Below are 23,694 nucleotides of genomic sequence, written 5' to 3'. Positions count from 1 at the left end.
TTTATCTACTACTAGTAATTGATTTATTATTTATTAATTGGTTATTCTGATAATAGATATTTAGTTTCTTTAAACTTTTATATTTATGAATGGCCTCCTTTCATATTCTGTGATATAGTGATAATCAAATTAGCTACAACCTGACTCAGAGAAGCTTAGGATTCCTAGCTAGGAAATTCTAAAGAATTATATATATTGGGAGTCTATCTGGGGGAGCTGCACATTTTTATTTCAGTCCAGCTATACCAAATGTTTATAACCAATAAATAAGAATCTGTTGGAAGTTTGATATTTAGTATATAATATACCTAGTTAATAGTATCATGCAACTATTCAGAATATGTTGACTGCAGGTCAGAAAATGTGTTTCCAGGAGCAGTCATGATGTTGCAGGGAACCACAAACACTATATTTCGCTGTTTGCACTCAGTATCTTTACCCATATATAAATATGAACTATAGTTGATATGTTGCTTTTTCTAGGCCTGGGAACTAGCACCAATGATATCGCTCAAGGCCAAGCGCAGTATGATGAATGCTCTGGTCTGGCTGACAATGATGGTAGCTCTGACTCGGACCTCTGAGGAACAACGGGATGTGATCGGAGCATGCGTGCCTCGATCCTAAGATCCAAGGGGCTCGTGCTACAGCCACGATGTATGCCATCCTCACGCCTCTGTAGTTTCCTTTTACTTCTACAAGTAGAAATCATATTTTAAACCCCACCACACATGCCAAAAACTTATAATCCTCGCACCTCACATACCAGTGATGGGTATCGCAGCTGTTGGCATATCATTGGGGACATTCCTGGTTGGGTGGCCAGGGACACCGCTCACTGCTGCGGCCCGAGCCGAACTGTGTTGGGGTAACTTGGTGTGGTGGCCGCTGCAATAGCATGACGATCCTATTGACAGCTGCAACAGTATGAAGATCCTAGCCGCCAAGACTTTTATCTTAAGAGACCATTTTGCATATTGAAAGCGCGAATATAAGGATAACAGCTAGAAAAAAGTGATCCATTGCGGTGTGAACGCGGCAGAGATTATGCATTCTCTGCCAGCCGGGTGATCAAAACGAGAGCGAGTGGATGATATCAAGCCAAATGTAGCGTTCTCGATTCGTTCTCAGAGCAACAGGCACGAGTTTGGCTCAAAACAGCATGGCACACGTGAACCACGTGCTTGAAGCCAGCGAATGGCAGGTTTGGGCACAGAAAAGTGATCGCCGTCCCCAACATGCAGCAGCGTCATGCATAAGATAGAAGGTTAAAAAGAAGCACTGGCTCAACTATCCCCTCGGCACATTAATGTGCCTTGCTCCCTTTGTTTTCACTTACCTAATTTCCCCTTCCCCACCTCATTTATAAATGCACTAAAATGTCACGGCAGGTTTATGAGCGCGCGGCCACTCCACAGCGGCGGGTGCAGACAGCACGGCGGCGCACCGAAATGCCGGTGCTTGCCGACCAGCCAGCATCGGTCGGCGGCGGCTTCAACGGGGTAGTATTCGGGGGGTCGGCTGGCGGGGACCTCTCCAGCGTCATGTTGCGGCATGGTGGGCTGCACGCATTTGACAGTATAATGGGTGATGCGATCGGGAACCCGCGCTCCGATTCACGGACCAACTTGCGCCACCCTATCTCTGACCAGCAGCTGTACAAGGAGAACCTGGCGCTGAAGCGCAGTAATCAGTTGCTGATGGAAGCCAGTCGTGAGCGGCAGCATGCGGTGGCGAAAATGCTGGACAAGATCATGCAACAGGAGAAGCCTGGGACCCCGGAGGCGCGGAAGTCGCATCTGGCAAGGCTGCTGCTGGCAGCGATCAGCTCGGAGCAAGGGAAGACGGGGGATTCAGGGCTACGTGGCGAGGCTGATGCGTTGCGGTATGAGCGGCCGCAGACGGCACACGTGGGCCAATCTGACCACCTGCAGCATGAGCTGCACAGTGGCTCGGGTAGTACAGGTGAGTGGAACTCGGACGTGCTACTGGAGATTTCAGGCAAGAAGACTGAGGTGGCCGATGACAAGTACGAGCTGGAGGCGCGCAAGGCGATCGGGGGAGCTCACAGACCTCTGAGCGGCCGGCGTGCATCGTCGGTGAGGTCGTCCAAGTCCATAGGTCAGGCTAGTAATGAGTTTGCTGACCGTCACCCAGGTGCGTATCCACCCGAGTACGACGAAAAGCGGGCGCTGAATGTGGATATCGGGGGTCCGCCGAGCAGCGACATGGGGAGCTTGGCAGTGTCGCTGCTGGAGTCTGTGGATCGGTTTGTGCCCGAGAGCGAGGCACGGTTTGTGCTGTATTCGCCGTCAGCTGGGATATTCCAGGCAGCCAAGCTCAGCAGCCTCAGAGACCAGGAACTGACCCTAGCCGATATCATCGAGGCGTCCAGCAAAAACATGTCACTGGAGCAGTTGCGCGGTGAGCGGGCGGGGCCATCGGGGGATTCGGAATCCGACATGCTGCAAATGCGCAAGCAGCTTCCAGACACGGCATATGTTCCCGGTAACGGCTGCTTTTGGCTCGATGTGTGCGATCCGACCCCGGAAGAGATGTCATCGCTGGCCCGTGTTTTCAACATCCACCCACTGACAGTCGAGGATATTTTGGCTGAAGAAGAGACGCGCGACAAGTTCGAGGCCTTCCCAGACTACCAGTTCCTGATGTACCGGACAATCGACTTTGGCAGCGACAATCTGTCCACGTACGAGTTCAACCGAGGTGCTGACGGCATTGCTACGGCGTGCTACTCGATGGTGGTCAAAAAGTCCTGCATCCTGACCTTCCATGGCGCGCGCAACCTCGATCACCTCGGCAGTGTCATCAACCGGCTGCGCAGCCTTGCCGATCCGCTGGTGCAGCAGATACCGTTGGTGACGCCTGCATATATTGCATATGCACTCATCGACGATATCACTGACATGCTGGTGCCATCGATGCGTGGGGTCGAGCTAGAGGTCGATACTGTGGACGAGCTGGTGCTGATCCTGTCGCAGAACGAGCAGTCGGACATGCTGCAGAGGATTGGAGCGGCCCGGCGGCGGATTCTGGCGCTCTGGCGGCTACTGCAAGGCAAGCCGGAGGTGGTGCGTGGGTTCACTAAGCTGATGGAGCGGCAGGCGCAGATGGACGAGATTGCAACTATTGAGGGCGAGGAGCTAGGCTATTATGATGGCAGCAAAGACAGTGTGGGCCAGGTAGTGTCTCCAGGATCCGGTCTGAATCGCAATGCGTACTCGGCGATCAATGTGCAGGCGGCGGGTCAGAGACGCGACGCGTGGCGGAGCCGTGACGGCATGCAGGGTCTGGCACATTCAAAGTCGTTTGTTATGCCTGGCGCATTGCAGTACGAGCAAAAGCCCGGCGAGCAACCTGAGGGCACTGCTATGGTGACTGCTGACGACATTGCGCATTATCTTGCAGATGTCTATGACCACCTGGTGGCACTGGTGAATTCGACCGGGCACTGCGACATGGTGCTGTCGCGGGCCCACTCCAACTACCTTGCACGGCTGTCGCTGGAGATCGGTGAGTCCACAGTGGAGACGTCTGTCATTGCGAGCCGCTGGACCGTCATTGGAGCTATCATGGTGCCGCTGAACATCGTGACCGGGCTGTGGGGCCAGAACGTCCAGGTGCCGTTTCAGCATGAAGAGTCGCTGAAGCCCTTCTTTACTATCGTCGGGTGCTGCCTGGGCTTTGTTGTTTTTGTGGTCGTCTATGCGCGGTGGAAGAAGATTCTGTGACCCGCCTTTTCCACCCAGTTCTTAATTATTTTTTTCGCGTTTTACCTGTGCGCAGCAACCGCTGACACTATACTAGACATCAGAAATAGACGCGATCGGCCCGTTTTTTGGCCTAAGGAGGGGTTGGGAGTTCATAGGTCGCATGCAGGAATCCCAGGTAGAGTGCAAAGTCTAAACTGCTTTTTTGCAGTTGAATTAGCTGGCAGGTCTGAGGGACAGGACACACTGCCTTCGATTGTCTCGTCCTTCTTCCCTGAACTGTCGCGTTTTTTTTATTTTTATTTTTATTACCTGTATATACAACCCGCTATGTGGAGGTTCAGAGAGCACACGCTGTATTCCGTACAGGGCATACTTTTGCTCCTCCTGGCGCTGGCCCATTTCCTGGCGTTCCTTGCATACGCAGTCATCGGAAACAAGCACGGGCGGCTGGTCAAAGGCAACCAGTTTCTGTACATGTGGCTCTCGCTGCTGGGGCTGTGGCTGGACCTGCAGGCTGTGTTTGTTATTTCGGCATACCGCTCGACCAACCGGTATCTGTTCTGGACACTGCAGTGGATGGCATACGGCAGCGCGATGTGCATATTCTCGGTGCTGCTGTTAGTCGGGTATGCGTATTCACGTGACGGCTCAGCAGCGGTCTGGGGCCTGACATGGCTGTTCCCGGCGGTCTGCTCAGTTGTTTATGCGCAAAAAGCACGGCGCGGGTACCAGGTGGACCGCATCATGGGGATTCCCGAGTTTAAGCCGCGGCTGGTAGACTCGCGCGGGTCGGCGCTCTTTTACAGGCTCATGGACTATGCCTTCCCGTGGATTACATGGGTGTTTGGCCTGTTCTTTGGCCTTCTACTGGTTATTCAGGGTCTGGCGCTGGCCAATGACCACCGGCTGTATAAGACACCGGGAAAGCTGGTGCCGGTGCAGACGCATAATGGCGACTACTGGTACAAGATGCATGTGTGGTGCTTCGGGTACACAGAAGAGAAGCAGTCTGGCCGAGACCCGGTGTTTGTGCTGTTGACAGAGTTCGGCATGCCCTCGACGTCGATGATGGGGCTGGCGCAGGGGTTTGCGGATGCCGGGCACGCCGCGTGTATCATCGATCGGCCCGGGTACGGGTGGAGCGAGCCGGGGTATTGGGACCAGGACCCGATAGATGTGGTGAAGTCGATTAACCAGGCGCTAGACAAGTATCCGGTCAACAACCCGCTGGTGTTTGTCGGGTGGGGTGAGGGCGGCGTCTGGACGCAGCTGTACATGCAGGTGGCCGACTACACAAAGGTAGCCGGCGTTGTGCTGCTTGATACGCTGCCGAACCAGGAGATTCTGCAGACGTTTGCGCTGAACAAAACCACGACGCTGCAGAATCTGCGCAACATGCGGTCGTCGTCGGGTGGAACTACAAAGGCGATGACCACAGTGAACTTCAACAAGGCTATAGAGGCTGCGGCGTCGAGGAACTTTGAGAACTGGCGGGTGGTCAGTCCGCTGGCACTGCATCGGGCAAGGAACAGCGGGTGGGACGGATTCCAGCCGCAGAGCTCGCTGGGCATGCACAGGTCGCGGTTCCGCAACAACCTGTATTACCAGGCCAAGTATTTTGAGTACGGCGGCACTGGCGCGAAGCTCTACCAGGCATTGCAGCCGTATGTGAAACCATATACGGATGCCGTGCTGATTTACCACCACTGGCCGTTGCGGTGGCCGGCGCTGCAGCCGAATTCGGGCGCCTCTGTCACTGGGCTTGCGAAGCGCGACGGCCAAGCGCCGACTGATCCGGCCAGTTTCTCGCACCTGCCTGTGGTCATTTTGGCGTCGGCAAAGCAGTTCAACTCTGACTGCAAGGCACAGGGCATCAGCGACAGCGAGGAGTGCACCAAGTGGCAGGCGTTCTCGTGGTTCTACTACCGGCAGCAGATCGAGTACCAGCAGACGCTGAGCCAGAACGCGGCACTGCTGCTGTGCACAAAGCCGGTCAGCGAGGATAAGAGGGATTGTGATGTGGATTTTGTGTGGCGGAGACCGAACTGGTTGGCGGCAGCCATTGTCAAGCAGATCTTCAATCAGGTCGAGACGAACACGGCAGCAGCTACTGCCACAGCTTCTACCACAGCTTCTGAACCGACTGCGGCGACCGACGATCGGACAGCGAGCACCAGCTCCAGTGCATCGACATCTTCCTCTACCGCAACCTCGGTCTCAGCTATTGCGTAGTGTTTTATTTAATGCCTTCAATGTCGCTATATCGACGATTTTTTTACATTGTGCTGGACCGCCATCTGCTACTCAGAACCTTTATGCCTGCATCGGCATTAGAGAATGCAGGCAGCATCGGCTTTTGGTCACGTTACTCAGTATTTTTCATGGGGTTTATGCTTCACGTCTGGCCTATTTGCGATAGGGGAGTTACAGCGGGGGACGAGCGTTTTTCTTCTGTTTCTTCCAGTATCACATTTTTTTCGGCCTTTGCATACAATTTGCTAGCATACACAATACCAAATTGCACACTATTTTCCTTTCTGCAATTCAACGCCGACTTTCGCCATGGGAAAGAAAAGGGGAGGTCGGAGCTCGAAAGCAAGCAAGGCCAGCGGCACCAGCGGGCAGCGCACCAAGAACGCACTGTCCGAGCGCCGGGCGACAGCCTCACAGGCTCTGCAAGCGTGCGTCGAGCCACGCATTTCGCCCGACAACAAGGCCATACCGCCTGGCAGTCCAACGAGCTCCCGGCATCGGCTCTTCCTGGAGCGCGCAGTGTCCGAGCACCGGATCCAAGACATGCTGCGGCGACCATCCGCTAGCAGCGCATTGAGCCGAGCCAGCGAGAACTCCAACATTGCCAATGTGCTGTCACACTACATGCATGAGTTTGAGAACGACGACGAAAACGGGCTGATGGCGTCGCGATACTACGGCAACATGGCTGATCTGCCCGAGAACGCCGACCGGCCGCTGATGCCAATGAACAGCACGCTGCCGCTGTTTTCTCCGAGCGTGGCTAACCGCCGGAAAATCCACCGGGTGAAGACTACTGGATCATCGGGCACCGGGTCGAATGGCGGGATTCGTGGACGGATAAACCGGGCTGCGACTGACGTGCATCCGAGGGTAGAGACCGTGGACCGGAGGAATGCGTCGTCGATGTCAGAGCCCATGTCAGAACCAGGGGATCTGCGCGAGTGGAGCGCACCGTTAGACGGCGGCGTAGGAAAGGGGCCAGGAAATGTTGTGGATACTAGTCAGTCGCAGAGCATAGGCAGTGGTGGCCAGCCCGATGGGACCGTGGCAACGATTCCTGAGAGCCCAGTGGCTGATGTGGTTCGGACGCCGTCGGAAGGGTCTGGAAGTCAGACAGCAAGTCAGGGAGGGAAGCAGCCCGAGAGCGAACATAGCCAGGACCTCTCTGAAACCCTGCCCATGGTACCATCGCGGCTCTTGGGCATTGGCGAAAAGGATGATGGGCTTGGGCTGAGCACTACCGAGCACCAACAAAGACCCCGGCGGTCCATCAACACTATGGGTGCAACACAGTACAAGCCTGCAGCCTCCAGCAAGCGCACAGCCATGGCACGTGCTGCACCCGGCCTCTCCTACATGTTCTCGCCTGCGCTCAGCAGTAGCCGTCCGTCCAGCGTGATCGGCGGATCTGTACCGGGCGTGCAGAACATGGGGGAGCAATCCGAGGGTGTTCTTCGCAGAGGCTCTGTAGGGCAGAACCCACCAGAAAGTTTGCCGAAAGAGGAGACGGGGTCTGAAGACAAGAGGATGAATGGGGGGATCAATATTGCTGCATTGGAGCGGTTCTTACAGACCGGCGAGATCCCAGAGTCTACGTCCGAGGAGGATGACGACGAGACGGCCAGCGACTATAGCTGGGGCGAATACTCGGAGCCCGAATCAGTATTTAACGAATACACCGCCGACGGTGCCGGGCTGGCCCAGAAGGAAGCGGCCAAGGCAGCAGAGGAGAGTAAGGCCGTATATACCATGCCGGGCTCGTTCAAGAGCATGGTCAACCAGTCGCTACGGCCGACTTGCGCAGCGAATCGCGCGTCAATTTCGTCTGAGCGCGAGCCTCTCCTGCAGCGCGCAGTCACCATGTCGCCGCACTACAACTTGGCGTCGCCCAGCTTTGTTCCCGCGGACCTCCCGCCCATCGACGAGCCTCCGCAGCGCGCCCGTGTCTCACCGCCAGACCGCAACCACCGGTCGTTCGACGGCCGGCCACTAGAGAAGCAGAAGCAGAAGCGGCGGCGGCGCAAGCGCATGCACCAGGAGGAGCTGTTTCTGGACAAAGACGGCTTCATTGACGAGTCGTACCGGTTCACGTTCTTTAACCCAGCAATCGGCACGGTGCGGTCGCAGGAGCTGGCTGACCTGCGCACGCCCGCGATGGACCTGGCGTCGATGATCCAAGCAGGCGGATGTTTCTGGATCGATGTTTTGCGCCCGTCGTTCCAGGAGATGCACCTGATTAGCAAAATATTTGGCATCCATGCGCTAACCGTCGAGGACATTATGACGCAGGATGTGCGCGAAAAGTGCGAGGTCCACGCAAACTACTATCTGGTCAGCTTCCGCTCCTTTGACGCGGACCCAAACAGCGAGCTGTACTTGGAGCCCAAATGCATCTACAACGTGGTCATGCGCTCAGGCATTATCACTTTCCACATGGACCCGGCCGTGCATCAGTACCACGTGTTGCGGCGCATTCGCCGCCAGATCGACCATATCGTGGTGACGCCCGACTGGCTCAACTACGCAATCATCGACGACATCACCGATCTGCTAGCGCCAATCATGCAGATGATTGAGTTTGAGGTTGATTCGATCGACGAGCTGGTGCTGGTTATCTCGTCGTCTGAGCAGTCAGACATGCTGCTGCGTATTAGCACCGTGCGTAAGCGCATCATGATGGTATTGCGGCTTCTGCAGGGCAAGGCGGACGTCGTGCGTGCCCTGATCAAGCGCTTTGAAACTGCCACTGCCATGACCACATCGCAGATGAACGCCATGGCGGGCAACCCCTCAATCCCTGGCCTCACCGCCACCGCTGTTGATTACAGCCCACACCATCCTGGCTCGGAGCACATGGTAGTGTGCCCTGCAGACAACTCAGACACGGCCATGGAGGCCGCTCTGGACCAGCGCAAGGGCCACGAGGTTCTCCTGTACCTCGGCGATGTACTTGACCATATCGTGACGATGACGCAAAATGCGACGCACTATGACGGTGTGCTGGGTCGCGCGCACGCCAATTACCTGGCGCAAATATCGATTGAGCTGACTGTGTCGTCGAACCGCACCAACGACGTTGTGGCAAAGCTGTCGGCGCTAGCAGCCATTGTTGTACCACTGAACTTTGTCACGGGAATGTTCGGGTCAAACTTCTTGGTGCCATTCCAGAACTACGATGGCCTGGCACCGTTCTTCACGGTGCTGGCAATGTGCTTGGGGTTCGTTGTTGTTGTCTTTGCCTGGGCGCGGTGGAGCCAGATACTGTGAAAAATATTGCCATTGACTACATTGATTTATTTACAGCTAGACATACAATCTATATCCATCACATATGGCCATAAGCCGAACGTCAGCGACGTGTGATGACAATTTATTGTCTTTAAATGAACATTTCTGGTATGAGTAGGTTTACAGCGAGTTGAAGACCTCAACGGCCCTTCTCTGCGGTCACCGCGGCACTCGCTGGGTTAGTACCAGACACGACCCTACCGTCAACAACCGCAAAGGCTTCGAACGGTGTTGCCGGCCTCACATAAGTTGCTCCCACCCTTGCTGCCCCCTCCTCGATTGTTTCAAGTTTCCTGTCCTTGATTGCGCTCATCAGACCCATCTGCTCCTCGCCCTCGGTAGTGAACCCCGAAACCCTCCTTCCCTCGATAACTGGCTTGCCCGTCTTGCGGTCCTTGATAAACGGCAGAATAATAGGCCCATGGCACACAGCTGCAACCACGCCGCCACGCTCGTAGACAGACTCAGCAATATTGATCAGATCCTTGGCCTTTGGGTAGTCAAACAGGGTCGCATGGCCGGCCGACGCGTAAAACAATCCGTAGTCGGATGGGTTTAGATCGCTGGCCTTGTGGAGATTGGCCAGTTTCTTGGAGAACTCGTCACCGCTGTTGCTGTAAACAGCAAAGTCAGCCTCGGTCATGAAGGTCTTGTCGATCGAATGCGGGTCCATGCCGTAGCTACCGGTCTCGGAGGCGAGGTCGACAGTGAAGCCGGCAGCGGTCAGGACATGGTATGGGTGCAAGGCCTCGGTGTAAAAGAGACCGGTGGGGTCGCCGTTTGGGTAAAAGGCGCCGTGATAGCTAGTGATTGAAATAAGCGCGCGCTTGGGGAGTGAGGGCATGATGTTGCTTCGAGAGATATTTGCTCTTTTTGATGTGAGAGTGAAGAAGCGATGTTTTGGAGATATGGTGTGAGCAGGAGGAGGGCTCACTCGATTTTTTTATGGTTTTTGAATCGTGCAACGTCATCACCGCAAAAGGCAGCTGACAAATTCAATCCTGGTGCTGACATTCGAGGTCTGGAGTCCCTCCTGCACCACCATGGACAAGGCCGAAACGCATACGTACAAAGGCCCAGGCAGACGATCAGCATTCCTTCTTCCCCCCAGACATTTTTTGAAAAGTTAATTTTCCATATACCCGATAGCCACTCACCCCGAGGTTAACACCTGCCTTTCCAGCGCTGCTAGATTAGGTACAGCAGGTACATGCATATCAGGCTTACATGCCGAGTACTTTGTAGTCTATATGAGACTGTGCAATGCGGACAGGTCAGCCCCGGAGTTCGGAATGGCACGCTTCCTGGTATTTCCATGTGTCGGAGTTAAGCCATCGCCGGAACCCACTGTGTCTCGAATGCTCTGGGAACACAAAGGCCTGGGCGTTTCACAAGCACTACTCAATCGTCAAAGAGAATGGACTGTGTTTGTTACCAGTCTGAGTCGCTGCATTCGTAGAGCTGTAATCCATATTGTCAACACCACGATTGCTATGGTGCTTGTACCCGAAATGAGTATTCGCAAATGTAATATACTCGATAGCACCATATAAAAGGCTCAGGCAAAAGCCCTGCTTCCCCTCCAAACAAGCTGCAGCATCTCCACAATTCTATCCCCTGTATCCTTAGCCTCTTTTATCCTATCCATTTCTGACACTATAGACTCCTACGATATCGGCGGCATGGCGAACTTGTGTGATGGTGAGTGTTAAATCGTGATGTCCCCAACAGAGTGGACCTGCGTGATCAAGTGTGAGGACCGTGTCAGCAAGGGGTATCACGGTCAGTCTTCTCGTGGTAAATGCCGTGGAGCAACAGATGTTGCAAGAGATCTGACATTTAGATCTTTCGAATACAACAAAATTGATTAATTGTATTATTATGTAGAGGAGCGCTTTGAGAGTGAGGAGCTGGGAGGCAGTGGTGAGCTAGACAAGGGGCGTTTAGAAGAAACTATTCAGGTGGTCGACCGCATTCGCCAGCAGACATTTGGCACGATTGGTTAACTTTGACAGAAATGGGAATATTGTCAGGCCATCTAACTACAACATTCAGCATGTAATGAATCGCCAAAAGCATGATCCACTCTTGTTTGTAGCTGAATTCAACTCAAAGAGGTTAGATGGCCTTAGGATGAAGTGCAATAGTGTTGGGAGTACTATGGATATAGATATAGAGTCGATGGGCGATTACAGCCAGCAGATTGTGCTCTCACACAACTTGTTAACTTGAACCCAACCTGTGCATGGGACTGTAATAGGATGGTAAGGAGGAAGGTGTGACTGGCGGCCGTCCTAGACTCCCAGTGTGTGGACATCGTGGCCACCCATCAAAATACAGCTTTTCCAGCCTCTTAGCCTGCAGTACTATATGCGAGTATGGCTACTCGTTTATAACCGAGTCGAACCATTCGCCCGCCAGCTAAGTGGCAGCAAAAGATTCAGAGTGTACTGGAGGATATCTCAGTCGATATTGCAAGTTCATTATCAACATCAAAGGCATTTGCTGCGGCAACTAGCTCGCCTGATTTCTAGAACGCAGTTCAGAAGCAGAAAATTCCCACATGCTTATCCCAATCGTTTACCATTACCACCTCATGCAGAACCCTAATCCAGGACCGCATTTCTATAATAGGATCCGTCCCATGTCACTTCTGCTGCCATGGTTCTTGTTAGTAAACATTGGTTCTACATTACACCTTACTTTTATATATAGACACTTCTTTTGCACCCGAGTTATTCCTAAAGAATGGATGCTTTCATCGACTCTGTTGTCTCTCAGACACTACACCTGAGCATTGGTGATGCGTACTTGTCTTCACTTACTATCCAGCTCATCAGCTTCTACGAGAACAGCACCAGCAATGCCGACTTTATGAGCAGCGACAAACTCGAGCAGGCATTTTACCGAGCACTGTGCGCCTTCCCCGTCTATGCAGGCATGGCTCATTGGAGCTCTAACGGGCTGCTGGATGTGTCAATTGACAAGGACAACTTGAACATGCCCAGCTATGCTGAATCGACGACGGATATCCTCTTCGGCGATCTCAAGCAGCGAAATACAATCCTGTGAGCTGGCCGCCTGGTCTGCTATCTGTTGAAAACAACGCCACTACCTGACGCCAGAGATGGGAAAACCAGGATGCTCAATGTGCATACTGTTCGGTGCAAGGACAATTCAGGCATAATTATCTTTGTCTGCGGTAGCCATGCTATCGCCGACGGCACTGGGTTCTACACCTTCATTCAGCGATGGGCAGATGAAATGCGTGCGCTGGTCAAGGGTATGCCTGCTCCTACAGATACATTCTCGTTCGATCGGTCGATCTTAACCGATGCCTCTGCTCTATCACGCAGAGAGCTGGGTTCCAAAGAACTCGAGCAGGTCCAGTCGCTGTTCTCGACGGAGCGCAACAGGGAATACCAGAAGGGCATCTTAGCCAGTGGCAACGAAGACAGCCTGTATCGAGTTAGCAAGGACAAACTGGATCGTCTGGGCTCAGAAGTTAGCGTACATACCTCTGGGAACATGCGGCTCTCGGCGAACGATGTGCTCTCAGCACTGATAGCCAAAACCCTGGCGCAAGCAGCCAAGGATCAGACTGATGATGGTGCTGATCTGGCTCCTACCTCATCCAACGTATCAGCTGTGTTGCCGCTCCAAAAGATTGGTATCGCATGTAATGTGCGTCCACGTCTGGGTGAGGCCATATACAAATTATATAGGCAATGGCCTGTACCCGCTGTCATTCACACATTCATTTGAAAGCTCAGCATCTGAGACTACATCCGGAGTCTTTGGCTCAGGTCGCATGCAAGATCCGCAAAGCTGTCAGCTCAGTTCAGAAACAGCAGGTTACAGAGTTTTCAACGGCATCGAAGCTGATCCGGTGCCATTTGTTTCAGCGAGAGCTTCGCCTGATAAGCACAAGCATGACACCATCATCACCAACCATTCGCGGTTCAAGATATATGAACAGGATTTTGGATACGGAATTCCCGTGTTCGCCTCCCCTCGGCCGCACTCAACGACGTCATGTGTGCGGATACTCCCGGTGCGCCCACCAAGCAATGATGTCCACGTCTTCATCATCGACACTCCCTCAATGCTGAAGAGCATTCGTGGGAACAAGTTCTGGAATGGCATCGCTGAATTTGTGTATTAGAACCTTCTATAGGCGGATTAGCCATGTTAAAGTAGCTTGCAATATCGACATGCATGGCGCTCCGCCTGGGTGCAGTAGTGCGCTAGAGCAGACAATGGAAAAGGCATGCGGATAAAGCGGGCTCCCCTTATCTGAGCCTCTGCGGCAAGTCCCGCCAGTATGATGCACCCTGCGTAAGCCTAATGGCAGGATACTGGGTTTATATTCTGTTCGCTTTTCTCCAGACATTTGCAGCACTCATCTTCGCTTCCACTCACAACAGACACTTGCTCTTTCTCTTGGAATAATGGACACCTTCAAGGACTCAGTCGTTTCGCAGACGACCTATCTAAACGTGTGCGACACGGTGCTATCTTCCTTCAATATCCAGCTGATATTTTTCTACGAGAACGAGGCTGGTGCCGATAATTTTATGGACAGCACCAAGCTAGAGCAGGCATTCTACAAGACTCTTGTGGTGTTTCCCAGCTATGCTGGAGTGGCACGAACGAGATCGGACGGCAGACAGAGCTGGTGATTGACAGGGACAACCTCAATATGCCAAGTTTACCGGTCTCAGAGTCTGATGTTTCCCTCGGCGATCTCAAGGCACGAAAGTACAGCCCAAGAGCTGGCCGCCTGGCTCATACGTAGACAGCCATCCCTCTTCCTGAGATGCCCAAACCCGGAAGTCACCAAAGATGCTCAACGCACGATGTCGTGCGTTGCAAGGACAACTCTGGTGTAGTTTTGTATACGTGTGTGGCCATCATATCCGTAGCATGATGGGAACGAGCATGTACACGAACGTTTGTACGGCGCTGGTCAGACGAGATGCGTGCGCTTGTCGAGGTACACCGGACCGGAACCTACCCACTCAACTTTGACGGCGGTCAAGCAATCTTTTGGACTCCTAAACGCCGAAAGCAATGAGTAGTGAAATCGAGCGAAGAAACCTCCAGTCTTTCTTTTCGAGCCTCGCCAATGAAATGTGCCACAAGGAGATCGTAAGATGGTGGATACGATCAGCAAATCTCTACGAATCAAACAGAGCCATCTCGACAATCTCGAAGAGAGACCCTGGAGTTATTTCAGGAGAGCACGCGCCTATCAACCAACGACGTGCTCACTGCGTGATGTCCAACGCTGCGGCGTGGGCTGTTGAAAGACTCTACTAGCTGGTGAGGCATCTGAAAAGAGTCTGCTCCTGCTGGTGAGTGATGGAGCCGCCTCTCCAATGCGTCGCCTTTGCCCTACAATATCCGCAGTCCCTGGTGAGTCCTCGCCAAGCTAATAGGGAATGGTTTGTACATTCTTCGTTTACGGCATACCGTTCGACGGCTCTGCCTCGGCTGATTACAGCCAGTCCGCTTGGCTGAGATGGCGCTAAAGGTGCGCATTCGTGGAATCGCGGTCAGTACATCATGTCCAGGCAGTTTCTTTGCGAGTATTGAGGGAGATCCTGAAAAGGTCGGCTAACACGCTGGCGCTGATACCCGTTCAAGCATACTGCCATTCTGACCAACCACTCAAGCTTTAGGGTCTATGAGATCAACTTGGACTTTGGTGTAGGCAACTTTGTTGCACCACGCCCTTACCTGGCCAGGGTCGGCGTGCGGATCCTGCTGTTAGCCCTCCAAGCAACGACATTTATGTTTTCACAATGACACGCCTGCCGTCTCGACAGTGTCCTGCAAAGAACGAAGTTTTGGAAAACGGCGTTGCGGAAGCTGGTGAACTAGGGTCTCCATGTGTATTCACCAATAACCATTACTACCTCTTTCAGGAGTTCAGCAGCAACGCTAGTTACGCTACTATACAGGGACATACTTCATGCGTCAGAGTGCCATGACGCACCTGAGCAAGCCATTCGTGTCTGTCAAAAAAGCAATGACTCACAGGCTGCGCAACCGCAGTACATTGGCAAGGTCTGCGGAAATCCACTATACTACTTCCTTGCAGACACGAGCCGCATATAACAAATCAAACCAGCCTCCCCTCACTGACAGGCCTTGGATATAAGAGCTCGTCTACTCATCAAATAAAAAGCATAGATTGTCAAGGATTTCGGCATACTCTATTTACATCTCTTTCCGTCCATTAAAAATGACCGTGGATGAATTAACTGGCTCGGTGGTCTCGCAGGATATCCACGTAAATGTGAATGGATTAAACAGTGACCTGCTACAAACACGCAGACTCATCAGCTTCTACGAAACAGTGCTGGTGATACCGACTTATGGAACAGCACCAGCTGGAGAAAGGGATTTTATCGGCGTTTTATCTGCGCTACCAGTTTACCGCCGGAGAATATAAGAGTCTGCGAGAGGGAGGGCGTTAAGCTGTGCGTCGACAAGAACAACCTGAATATGCCCGGGGTATTTAGAGTCGACGTCAAGATATTCCGTTTGGCAGCATCAAGGCATTCCACTACAACGCCAAAGAGCTGGCCCAGGAATCATGTCTGACAGGGCGGCATACCCCTACTGACGCAAAGACGGGGGAAATACCAAAATGCTCAGCGTTCATATCAGTTCGAATCAGTGGACAACTCAGGCGTTGCTTTATTTGGTTAGTGGCTGCCACGGTGTTGGCAGACGGCGAGGGCTTCTACAGGGTTCATCCAACGTTGGGCCTACGAAACGCGTGTGCTTGTCGATGGCACCTACTCCCACAGAGGGGTCCACTTCGATCAGGGCTATTCCGCTTGACAGCCCCGACTCGTCAAAAGCCTGGATCCAACGAAATACAATACTCTTCCAGTCGGTGCCTCAAACGCCCGCGCAGCCAGGCCAGTTTTATGACAAGCATTGTAGCAGACAGAAATGAAGGGAACGCTGTACCGGGTGACAGAGATGTACTTGATAACCTACGCAAGGAGGTACTCAGGTCTGCTCCAGAACGGCACGCGCTCTCTAACCAACGATGTGCTCGCTGCACTGATATCGAAGACCATTTGGCACAGGCAACAAGGAGGTCCTTTAACGAGTTGAGCAAAACCAAGTACAGCTCCCTATTGAGAGGTCTGAAAATGCCATCCATCCTCCAGAAAATATCGATTCCTTACAACGTGCGCCCCTGTATTGAGCCACGCTGGTAAACTACGTAGGGAATGCTCTGATTTGGCCATCGTTCGCCATCCATTAGAAAGTGGTGCTTCACGAGACCACATCCGAATCATTTAGCCGATGTTGCGATCAAAATTCGCACGCCGTGAACTCTGTCAAAAGAACTATGCAACAGAGTACTATAGCACACTTGAGCGTAAGTCGCGACATCGTTCGCATCCTCCCCTCTGTCTCCAGCCGATACAGCAGTCAGAGTCAATAGTCGTCACTAGCCATGTCAGGTTCAAAAAGATATACACGACGATTTCGGCTATTGGTATCTCCGGATTTCGCCCGACTTCCCCGTACCGTATTGGCGAAGGTCGGGGTGAAGATACAGCCTGTCGTCCACCAAAGCAGGGATTTTATGTGTCTTTGTACACTTCCCGCCATGATTCTCAGTATTCGAAGAACAGGTTCTGGAGCAGTGTTGGCTGAGTGGTTTCTAAATAAATGGCTACGCTTGAACCAAGTGCGCTACACTTTTGCGAGACATGGACCATGAAGGATCTCTGGTGCTAGTCCGTAGGACAGTGGCTAAATGGATCAAAGGATCGCCAGAAATAAAATCAAACACTCATTGTTACGCGCTTCACGCTGGCCCCGATTTCAACACGCGATTTCGAATTTTGCGTGTCTGCTCAGTTCTCTAAAAATTCAAGCGACCATTTTAATTTCCTCTCTTTTTCGCTCTCAAACTAACTCCCTCGTGTAATTTTCCTTCGTCCTACTTGAACTCATTTGAGGTAGAGAAGGAATATAAAGCTGGTGCAGCTCGTGTACCTATTTTATTTTGTTAAAAACGCTCGTACCGATAGATGCACGGAAGACAACGGGTGACGTTAACAGGCACTGGCCCTAATCATCTGCCAATTTGAGCAGGCAATTTGGGACGATTGAGCTAAAATCAGGTAGCTGTCACCTTGTGTCGTGTGTAAGGATGTCTGACATCGATGACTACGTCGGGCTGAGCGCACATCGCCTCCGTCGTGGTGTTATGACGACGACCGGACGAGGAAGAAGGCTCGGAACGTTTGATCATTCGCCTGGCGTTGACGATGATGACGAGGACGAAGAGGATGATGAACAGATATTGGAAGACTGCGTGACGAGGTTCGTTGTAGATGACGACGATGTCGAGGACGTGGTCTGATGATGAAGGAGGCGCGGCGGAGAAAGAAAAAGAAGAAGAAGCGCCGCCACGCCAGCGCCGAAACCGTCAACGACCGAACAACGACGGCGACGATCTGCTGGACGAAGAGGGACCTGGCGCTGGTTGCTGAGAATACCAACACAGGGCCTCAGTACTCGACAGGCGCATCGGGGTCAAAGTTTAAGGCGGCTTGAAGCGCGGGCGCTCGGCGGACAGGGCCCTTGACGATGAGGACGATCTCGATGCCTGAGCTCAATTGACCGTAGTCGAGCAATGGCGGGTCAGACGACGGCACGAGCGACACGGGATCGCGGCGGATACTCGATGCGAAACGCGGCTGATGGCTACGACGTATATGAAAGCGGTCTGGTGGTGGACGTCGCGATGACTAATAAAATGACGGTCTTGTCTAGGTTCGAACGACGAATGATTAACGAGTTGGCAGCCGACGACTAACCGTTCAAATCAGGCGTAAACGACAGGCGTCGCAGAGGACCGGCCAACGGTCTGACCCGTGATCGGCTACGAGATGGATGACGGTAATCGAGGACGACCTGGCAGTCGATGACCGCGGCAAGAAGGCGGCAAGACTAGACTGACGACGGTGATATGGGCGTGCCTCGCGCCCTTGGGGGTAGCGACTGGCGCCATGGCCAGCTACTTTGGCGATACGCTAGATGGCAATTGAACGGACGAACACGTGGGCCGAGTTGCAAGGATATTTTTGGCGACGGCGAGGAGTATGCGTTTGCCAATGGAGAGTACGCCAAGCGAGGCAGCCGGTACCGTGAAAGGAGGGCTGGACGAGGTGTTTGAGCCTTGCGAGCTCGAGGCCAAAGAGAATGACACAGACGTGACGAGGAAGATCCGTTCGACTTGATGTGCGCTGAGCGCATGCAGATGCGGGTGCCTCAGCAAGGAAGCGAACTTCTGCGCACCCCTGACCGAGGAGGAGATCGAAAGGAGACGACGTGGTTTGTGCGGGCAGCTGACGTTATGTCGCAGGCGACAGGAGAGCCTCAGGCCACGGCAGGCAGGAACACTGCAGGGTGGAGCCGATTCTGCGGTGGCTTTTGGTGGCTGAGCCCCAGGCTGAGCAAGGACGGCTGTTCAAGCATGCTGATTTTGCCAAACAGAGCCGCTTCCTGGCTGCTGTGCTGTCGCTGTTCTCAAGCTAACTGTCGGCAAGAGTTCTAATGAAGTGCCGTACATTGTCGCACACCCGCGCGAGATCTCGTGACGCCCATTGCTCCAGGCGAGGACACAGGTTGCCTCGGGTTCATGGCGAGCAGAGCGAAGAGCTGCCAGACGCGCGAGTGCTATCAACATGATGACATTTGGAAGCTGTATGCGACTTTGACGCAGCAGTTCCGCGGGTTCCTGTCGTGCCGGCCACCAGCTCACGACAAACCATTACTCCGACGCCTGCGTGGTGAAACCAACACGCTCCGGGGATATCCTGATGACGCGCTTGCGCCGCGGTGGAGAGCATGATTCAACAATGACGACGAGTCTATGTGCAGACTCTGACTAGCCACTCGCGACGCGTGTCGAGCATGTCAGGATCACAGACATCACCGAGTGGCTGGCACTCGCAGTATCTGAAAAGTCAATCCGCCTCGTGGTAAAGAACCAGGGGACCGTTGAAGCGCTCGCGAGTGCTTGGCATAGTGGGAACAGGCGAAGCAGTCTGGCATTGACAAGTTCACTGACCGTTTGGCATCAACACTAGGGCACGTCGGCACCAACATCCCTTGCAACCCTTGCTCGCATTAAACATCGATGACAACGACTCGGCAGCGACTCCGCTGACGTCTGCTCAGCAGTATCGTCGGGTCTCATTCGCCACTGCCTGAGCTTTGTGGCTTCGGTGTGGCAAGTCGAATGTTTGCTGCAGTCGCTGGCAAGCGATCCGCAGATCGGCGATTTGTGCGGAGCTATTGGATGAGCACACCTGCGATGATTAGTCGCCCACCGATTCGTGGCGGGCGAGAGATCACACACGGGGAATAATCAGTCACGACCACTCCCGGCGTTTGAATTCAAGTTCCTCAAGCAAAAGCCTCTGGCCGAGTTCATGAACAGCGCCCAGTTTAATCGAGATCGAGAAGGCTGAGAAGACGGTCTCGTTCGCACGCTGCAAGTTTTCGCTGACTGCGAGTACCAGGTTCGACAACACAGCAATTGGCAGGCGATGACCGGGTGTTTGACAGGACAAGAGCGCACACGCCCAGGTGGGCCCAGGAACCGCTGCCCATTTCCCGCGCGCAGTGGAAGAGAGTTTAATTCAGCCTTCGCAAAACGTCAGCACTGCGACACGAATGACATATACAGAGCAAACCATGCCGTACGACTGCAGCAACGGCCGCGCGGTCACTCCGCGCGTCGCGCAACCTGCTCACTATCGCAGCAGCAAATAGATTATTCAAAGCAAATAATGCTGGCGCTGGCCACCCATCCAAAGCGCCTGCCACCACCGTGAGCGTCGCAAACTCGCCTCCCATGACGCTTTGCTCTCGCCAGCTTTAGCGTCGGAATTCGCGCAACGGCAAGCGCAAGGCTCGCAGGACTTCAGACCACTCGTCGAACTGGTCCAGATACGAGCTCCGCCAGGGTGGCCAACTGAGGCATGGTTGGGGGCACAAGCGACACGGAGCGCGTCAACCAAGCATGCGTAGCCAGCACGGGTTATCCTTAGATCCATCATGCCCTCCATCAGGTACGCCACGGCCACGTGCCTGTGGCCGTGAGGCCTGGCCCGACGACAGACAGGCCGATGCCCACAGCAGCGGCCGATTTGCCCAAAGGCGCGGCCCAGCAAGATCGGCGCGTCAATGAAGACCCGGCAGATGGCTCGTACGTCCAGGGCACGCCATGCCTGTGTTGTAGATGTTGGCAAAACACGACCAGGATGGTCGCGTTAATTATGAATGAGAAAAAGAGGGCAATGCCGACTTCGATGGTGTTGTAAAGTTCGCAGGACTTCCGGATGCTCTTGCTGCGACAGCCGCGCGTCGCTTGATCCGCCGAGTGCCGAACCAGCGCCGAAGGCAGGAACAGAATTATGCGGCAGATTCACCGCGCCCACCAATGCCGACGGCCTGCACATTGCATTGCGCGATTCTCTGGGACCAGAAAGCCCTATGGCGATCCTGGCGAATGTCGGGCTTGGCCAAGAACACCTCGAATCCAAAGCACCCGCACATAACCGCAATCATGCCACAAACAGAGCCTCGACCTTGCGCACGCCGAATTTCTGGATCCCCAGAATCACATAGCTCAGCACAGCAGCCAGCAGGATCCCTGCCCACACCTGGATCCCAAACAGCAAGTACAGGGCGATAGCGTGCCAATGGCTTCCTGGATATCCGAGCCGATGATTGCCAGCTCGCACACAAGCCACAGGGGGATCCTGATGCGCTTACCGAACCGCATGCGGCAGTGCTGTGCAAGGTTCTTGCCCGTCACTGTGCCAATGCGCGCTGAAAGCGTCTGAATGTACAGGCCCAGGGCATGGGTAAGGAACAGGAGCCAGATCAGCTTGTACCCAGCTACTGCGCCGCAGTGCAGGTCGCTGCACACATTTCCTGGGTCCACATACGCTATTGACCTAAACAGACGGATACAGGCTGTCATCAGCGTGTGCATGTAGCAGATGAATTGCGCAATAAATTGATTGACGCACGCGATGTCCTCCCAGCGCTTTACATTGCGAACCCAGGTCCCGCGAACCTCACAGCTTGCGGAACGAAAACGTATCCTCGTACAAGCCAATGTCTACGGCCTCGTACTCGCGCTCGCTCTCGCTCTCCTCGGAGTCGCTGCTGGTTTGGGCCAACGGTGAACTCGCGCGAGAGTGCTGTGCTATAGCCACCACTTTTGTTTCGCGTGCCACCCAACAACGGCTGTGTCTCCGTGTCTGCGTCCTTAAAAATCTGTGGGGTCGCGACAGTGGCCGGCTCGACGCTTTCTGTGCCGCACACTCTGCTGCCACTGCTATTCAAGCTCTGTGTGGTACTCATTGCAATATGAATGTAGTGTATGAAGAAAGGAATGCGAGACTGCGAAATAAAAAATCGAAAGGAGAACAGAAATAGCACCCTTTGAAAAATGCCCGCAGTGCCTGCACCAGTACTGCGATAAAGGCTGGGTCTGTGGCCAATGAGGGGGTAAATAGACGCGGGGCAGAGGGCGCTTTTCTTACAGTGACACAGCGTCCTCGAAGCGCTCTACCGGAATGAACTGCGCAACCACCTGTCGCCCGCCAAACCACCGGTGGTTCATGGCCTTGCGCGCCAGCTCCGCCGCTTCCTCGTCGGCAAACTTGAGATAGATATTGCCGCACGACTCGCGATCCACAAACACTCGCTCGACCCGGCCGTACTTTACGCACTCGTCACGCACGTCGTCGCTCAGGTCTTCGACCCACGTTGGCTCGGTCTCCTCAGCCGGATCAAACATATTTGTCAGCAGCACTGCTACAGACCTGATAGCACTTTCCGTCTCTGCAGGGGTGCCAGGCGCAGTAGAGCGAGCCGCGGGCACAGTAGCTGGGGAAATTCCGCTTCCAGCAACAAGCTTGCTGACCTCGCTACGCGCCAGCGTCTCCTCGCGCTCCAGCTCAGTCTTGGTCGCCATGCGCACGCGCAGGCTCGATCCCAACCAGATCAAAGCCGTTCATTTTTTCGGCCGCCAGCTGCGCAACTGTCGCCGACGCATACTTGACTGCCGCAGCCCATTCATTTTCGATGACATCGCCCTTGGCATCGCGTGCCTGCATGACGCGGCAGTGGACTACAGGCCCGAACTGCTCAAAGATCATGCGCAGATCACTCGACTCCATGTTGACCACCAGTCCGTCGACATGGATCATGCTGTTGATCGGCGTGGTCCGGTTCATCGGCACGCCCGCCGCACTGTACTGCTTCAGCGACGCCTGACGGTTCTTCTCGGCCTCCGACGGCTGCACAATAATCGGCACGCCCAGCAGCCGCTCGTTGCTGAGTTCAACAGCCTTCATCGCCGATTCGATCGAATAAAACTCGACGTAGGCGACACCGCGTGACCGCCGTGACCCCTTGTCGGACACTATATGCGCATCACGCACACGCCCCGCCTTGGCGAAGAATTCCATCAGGTCGCGCCGCGTCAAGTTTGCCGACAGCTGCATCGCAAACACTGTGCGCAGGTCCCGATCAGCATCGTCCACCGCCGGCGACGGAGATCGCGTTGCATTGGACTGCGCCGGCGCCCATTCGACCGCGATGGCGACCGTGGACTGCCGCCGGCTCGATGGCCGCCTATATTCGCTCCGATCATCGCTATACCGGCTCGACCGACGGTAATACCGGTCATCGTCGTCGTCGCCGGTAATCTGCTGCCGTACCGCCGCTCGCTGCGGTGGTAGTGGCGACGCCGCCGGTACATGTCGTCGTCATCGTCGCCGTAGTATCTGCTTCGGTAGCGTCGACTGCCCGACCGGCTGCGCGACCGGCTGCGCGACCGACTACGCGTGCGGCTACGGCGACGGCTGCTACGCCGATGGCCACGGCTGGAGCCGCGACCGCGAATACGCCGGGGATCCACGTGCCGGTCCTCGGTCTTGTCTTCGTCTACACGATCTGTTGCAGCGGCAGATGCCACTCACTGCAGTCGGGGAGGAGGCATTCAGCTTTGCATTTACCTTTGCATCAACAGCATCTGCTGTGTCTTCATTCGCGGCTCGTTAATACCTCTGTTTCCCGCTTGAATGGCGCATCGAGAAGTTCCTCCACGTTGATTTCTTGCGACATTTTCTCTACACGGCAAAGGTTGTAGGTAAAAAGTTGTTATTTTCCGTATGCTGGGCTGTTGAAGAGTGAAAAGTGGATGGCTGGAAACGAGCCAGGAAAATTTGTCCTCTTGTGCTCTGAATGCGCAATGCTGGGTGATCGGATCAGCAGATCACTGATGATTGTCCAAACGAATCACATACATTGTAAATACCTGCTGCGTTCGCTGAATGTGTGGAGGATA

General features: G+C 54.1%; 8 protein-coding genes across 8 annotated transcripts; 6 read left to right on the top strand and 2 right to left on the bottom strand.

The window, feature by feature from the left end:
* Window positions 1-1,460: 1,460 nt before the first annotated feature.
* DL89DRAFT_270805 (uncharacterized protein) lies at window positions 1,461-3,852 on the top strand. Its single transcript, XM_040888829.1, has one exon. It carries the CDS (start codon window positions 1,584-1,586, stop codon window positions 3,747-3,749), a length of 2,166 nt encoding a protein of 721 aa, XP_040739747.1. The 5' UTR covers window positions 1,461-1,583; the 3' UTR covers window positions 3,750-3,852.
* A 134-nt stretch (window positions 3,853-3,986) lies between these two features.
* On the top strand, window positions 3,987-6,160 carry DL89DRAFT_270804 (uncharacterized protein). The gene has a single exon (XM_040888828.1). The coding sequence runs from the start codon at window positions 4,059-4,061 to the stop codon at window positions 5,961-5,963; it is 1,905 nt and encodes a 634-aa protein (XP_040739746.1). The 5' UTR covers window positions 3,987-4,058; the 3' UTR covers window positions 5,964-6,160.
* A 1,996-nt stretch (window positions 6,161-8,156) lies between these two features.
* Window positions 8,157-9,254, top strand: DL89DRAFT_227435 (Mg2+ transporter protein; the record flags this gene model as incomplete). Its single annotated transcript, XM_040884855.1, has 2 exons — window positions 8,157-8,703; window positions 8,860-9,254. 2 exons carry the CDS (start codon window positions 8,157-8,159, stop codon window positions 9,252-9,254), a joined length of 942 nt encoding a protein of 313 aa, XP_040739745.1.
* A 32-nt stretch (window positions 9,255-9,286) lies between these two features.
* DL89DRAFT_325547 (class I glutamine amidotransferase-like protein) lies at window positions 9,287-10,119 on the bottom strand (the record flags this gene model as incomplete). Its single annotated transcript, XM_040891528.1, has 1 exon — window positions 9,287-10,119. One exon carries the CDS (start codon window positions 10,117-10,119, stop codon window positions 9,415-9,417), a length of 705 nt encoding a protein of 234 aa, XP_040739744.1. The 3' UTR covers window positions 9,287-9,414.
* Window positions 10,120-12,023: 1,904 nt separating this feature from the next.
* Window positions 12,024-13,440, top strand: DL89DRAFT_260892 (uncharacterized protein; the record flags this gene model as incomplete). Its single annotated transcript, XM_040885825.1, has 3 exons — window positions 12,024-12,343; window positions 12,401-12,975; window positions 13,001-13,440. The coding sequence occupies 3 exons, from the start codon at window positions 12,024-12,026 to the stop codon at window positions 13,438-13,440; spliced, it is 1,335 nt and encodes a 444-aa protein (XP_040739743.1).
* Window positions 13,441-17,466: 4,026 nt separating this feature from the next.
* On the top strand, window positions 17,467-17,929 carry DL89DRAFT_296057 (uncharacterized protein; the record flags this gene model as incomplete). The annotated part of the gene is made up of 3 exons (XM_040890713.1): window positions 17,467-17,670; window positions 17,706-17,857; window positions 17,896-17,929. 3 exons carry the CDS (start codon window positions 17,467-17,469, stop codon window positions 17,927-17,929), a joined length of 390 nt encoding a protein of 129 aa, XP_040739742.1.
* A 23-nt stretch (window positions 17,930-17,952) lies between these two features.
* Window positions 17,953-19,173, top strand: DL89DRAFT_296056 (uncharacterized protein; the record flags this gene model as incomplete). The annotated part of the gene is made up of 8 exons (XM_040890712.1): window positions 17,953-18,057; window positions 18,228-18,239; window positions 18,274-18,294; window positions 18,397-18,419; window positions 18,451-18,532; window positions 18,571-18,677; window positions 18,728-18,844; window positions 18,981-19,173. 8 exons carry the CDS (start codon window positions 17,953-17,955, stop codon window positions 19,171-19,173), a joined length of 660 nt encoding a protein of 219 aa, XP_040739741.1.
* Window positions 19,174-20,741: 1,568 nt separating this feature from the next.
* On the bottom strand, window positions 20,742-23,688 carry DL89DRAFT_286895 (RNA-binding domain-containing protein; the record flags this gene model as incomplete). The annotated part of the gene is made up of 9 exons (XM_040889895.1): window positions 23,654-23,688; window positions 23,412-23,476; window positions 23,327-23,362; window positions 23,105-23,291; window positions 22,401-23,070; window positions 21,884-22,330; window positions 21,412-21,831; window positions 21,105-21,289; window positions 20,742-20,992 (listed from the first exon to the last, which is right to left on the bottom strand). The coding sequence occupies exons 2-9, from the start codon at window positions 23,469-23,471 to the stop codon at window positions 20,742-20,744; spliced, it is 2,256 nt and encodes a 751-aa protein (XP_040739740.1). The 5' UTR covers window positions 23,472-23,476; window positions 23,654-23,688.
* Between the last annotated feature and the right edge of the window lie 6 nt (window positions 23,689-23,694).

The sequence above is a fragment of the Linderina pennispora genome, assembly GCF_002104995.1.
Source record: "Linderina pennispora strain ATCC 12442 chromosome Unknown DL89scaffold_24, whole genome shotgun sequence".
NCBI lineage: Eukaryota > Fungi > Kickxellomycota > Kickxellomycetes > Kickxellales > Kickxellaceae > Linderina > Linderina pennispora.
This window is presented reverse-complemented; position numbering and strand designations above follow the sequence as displayed.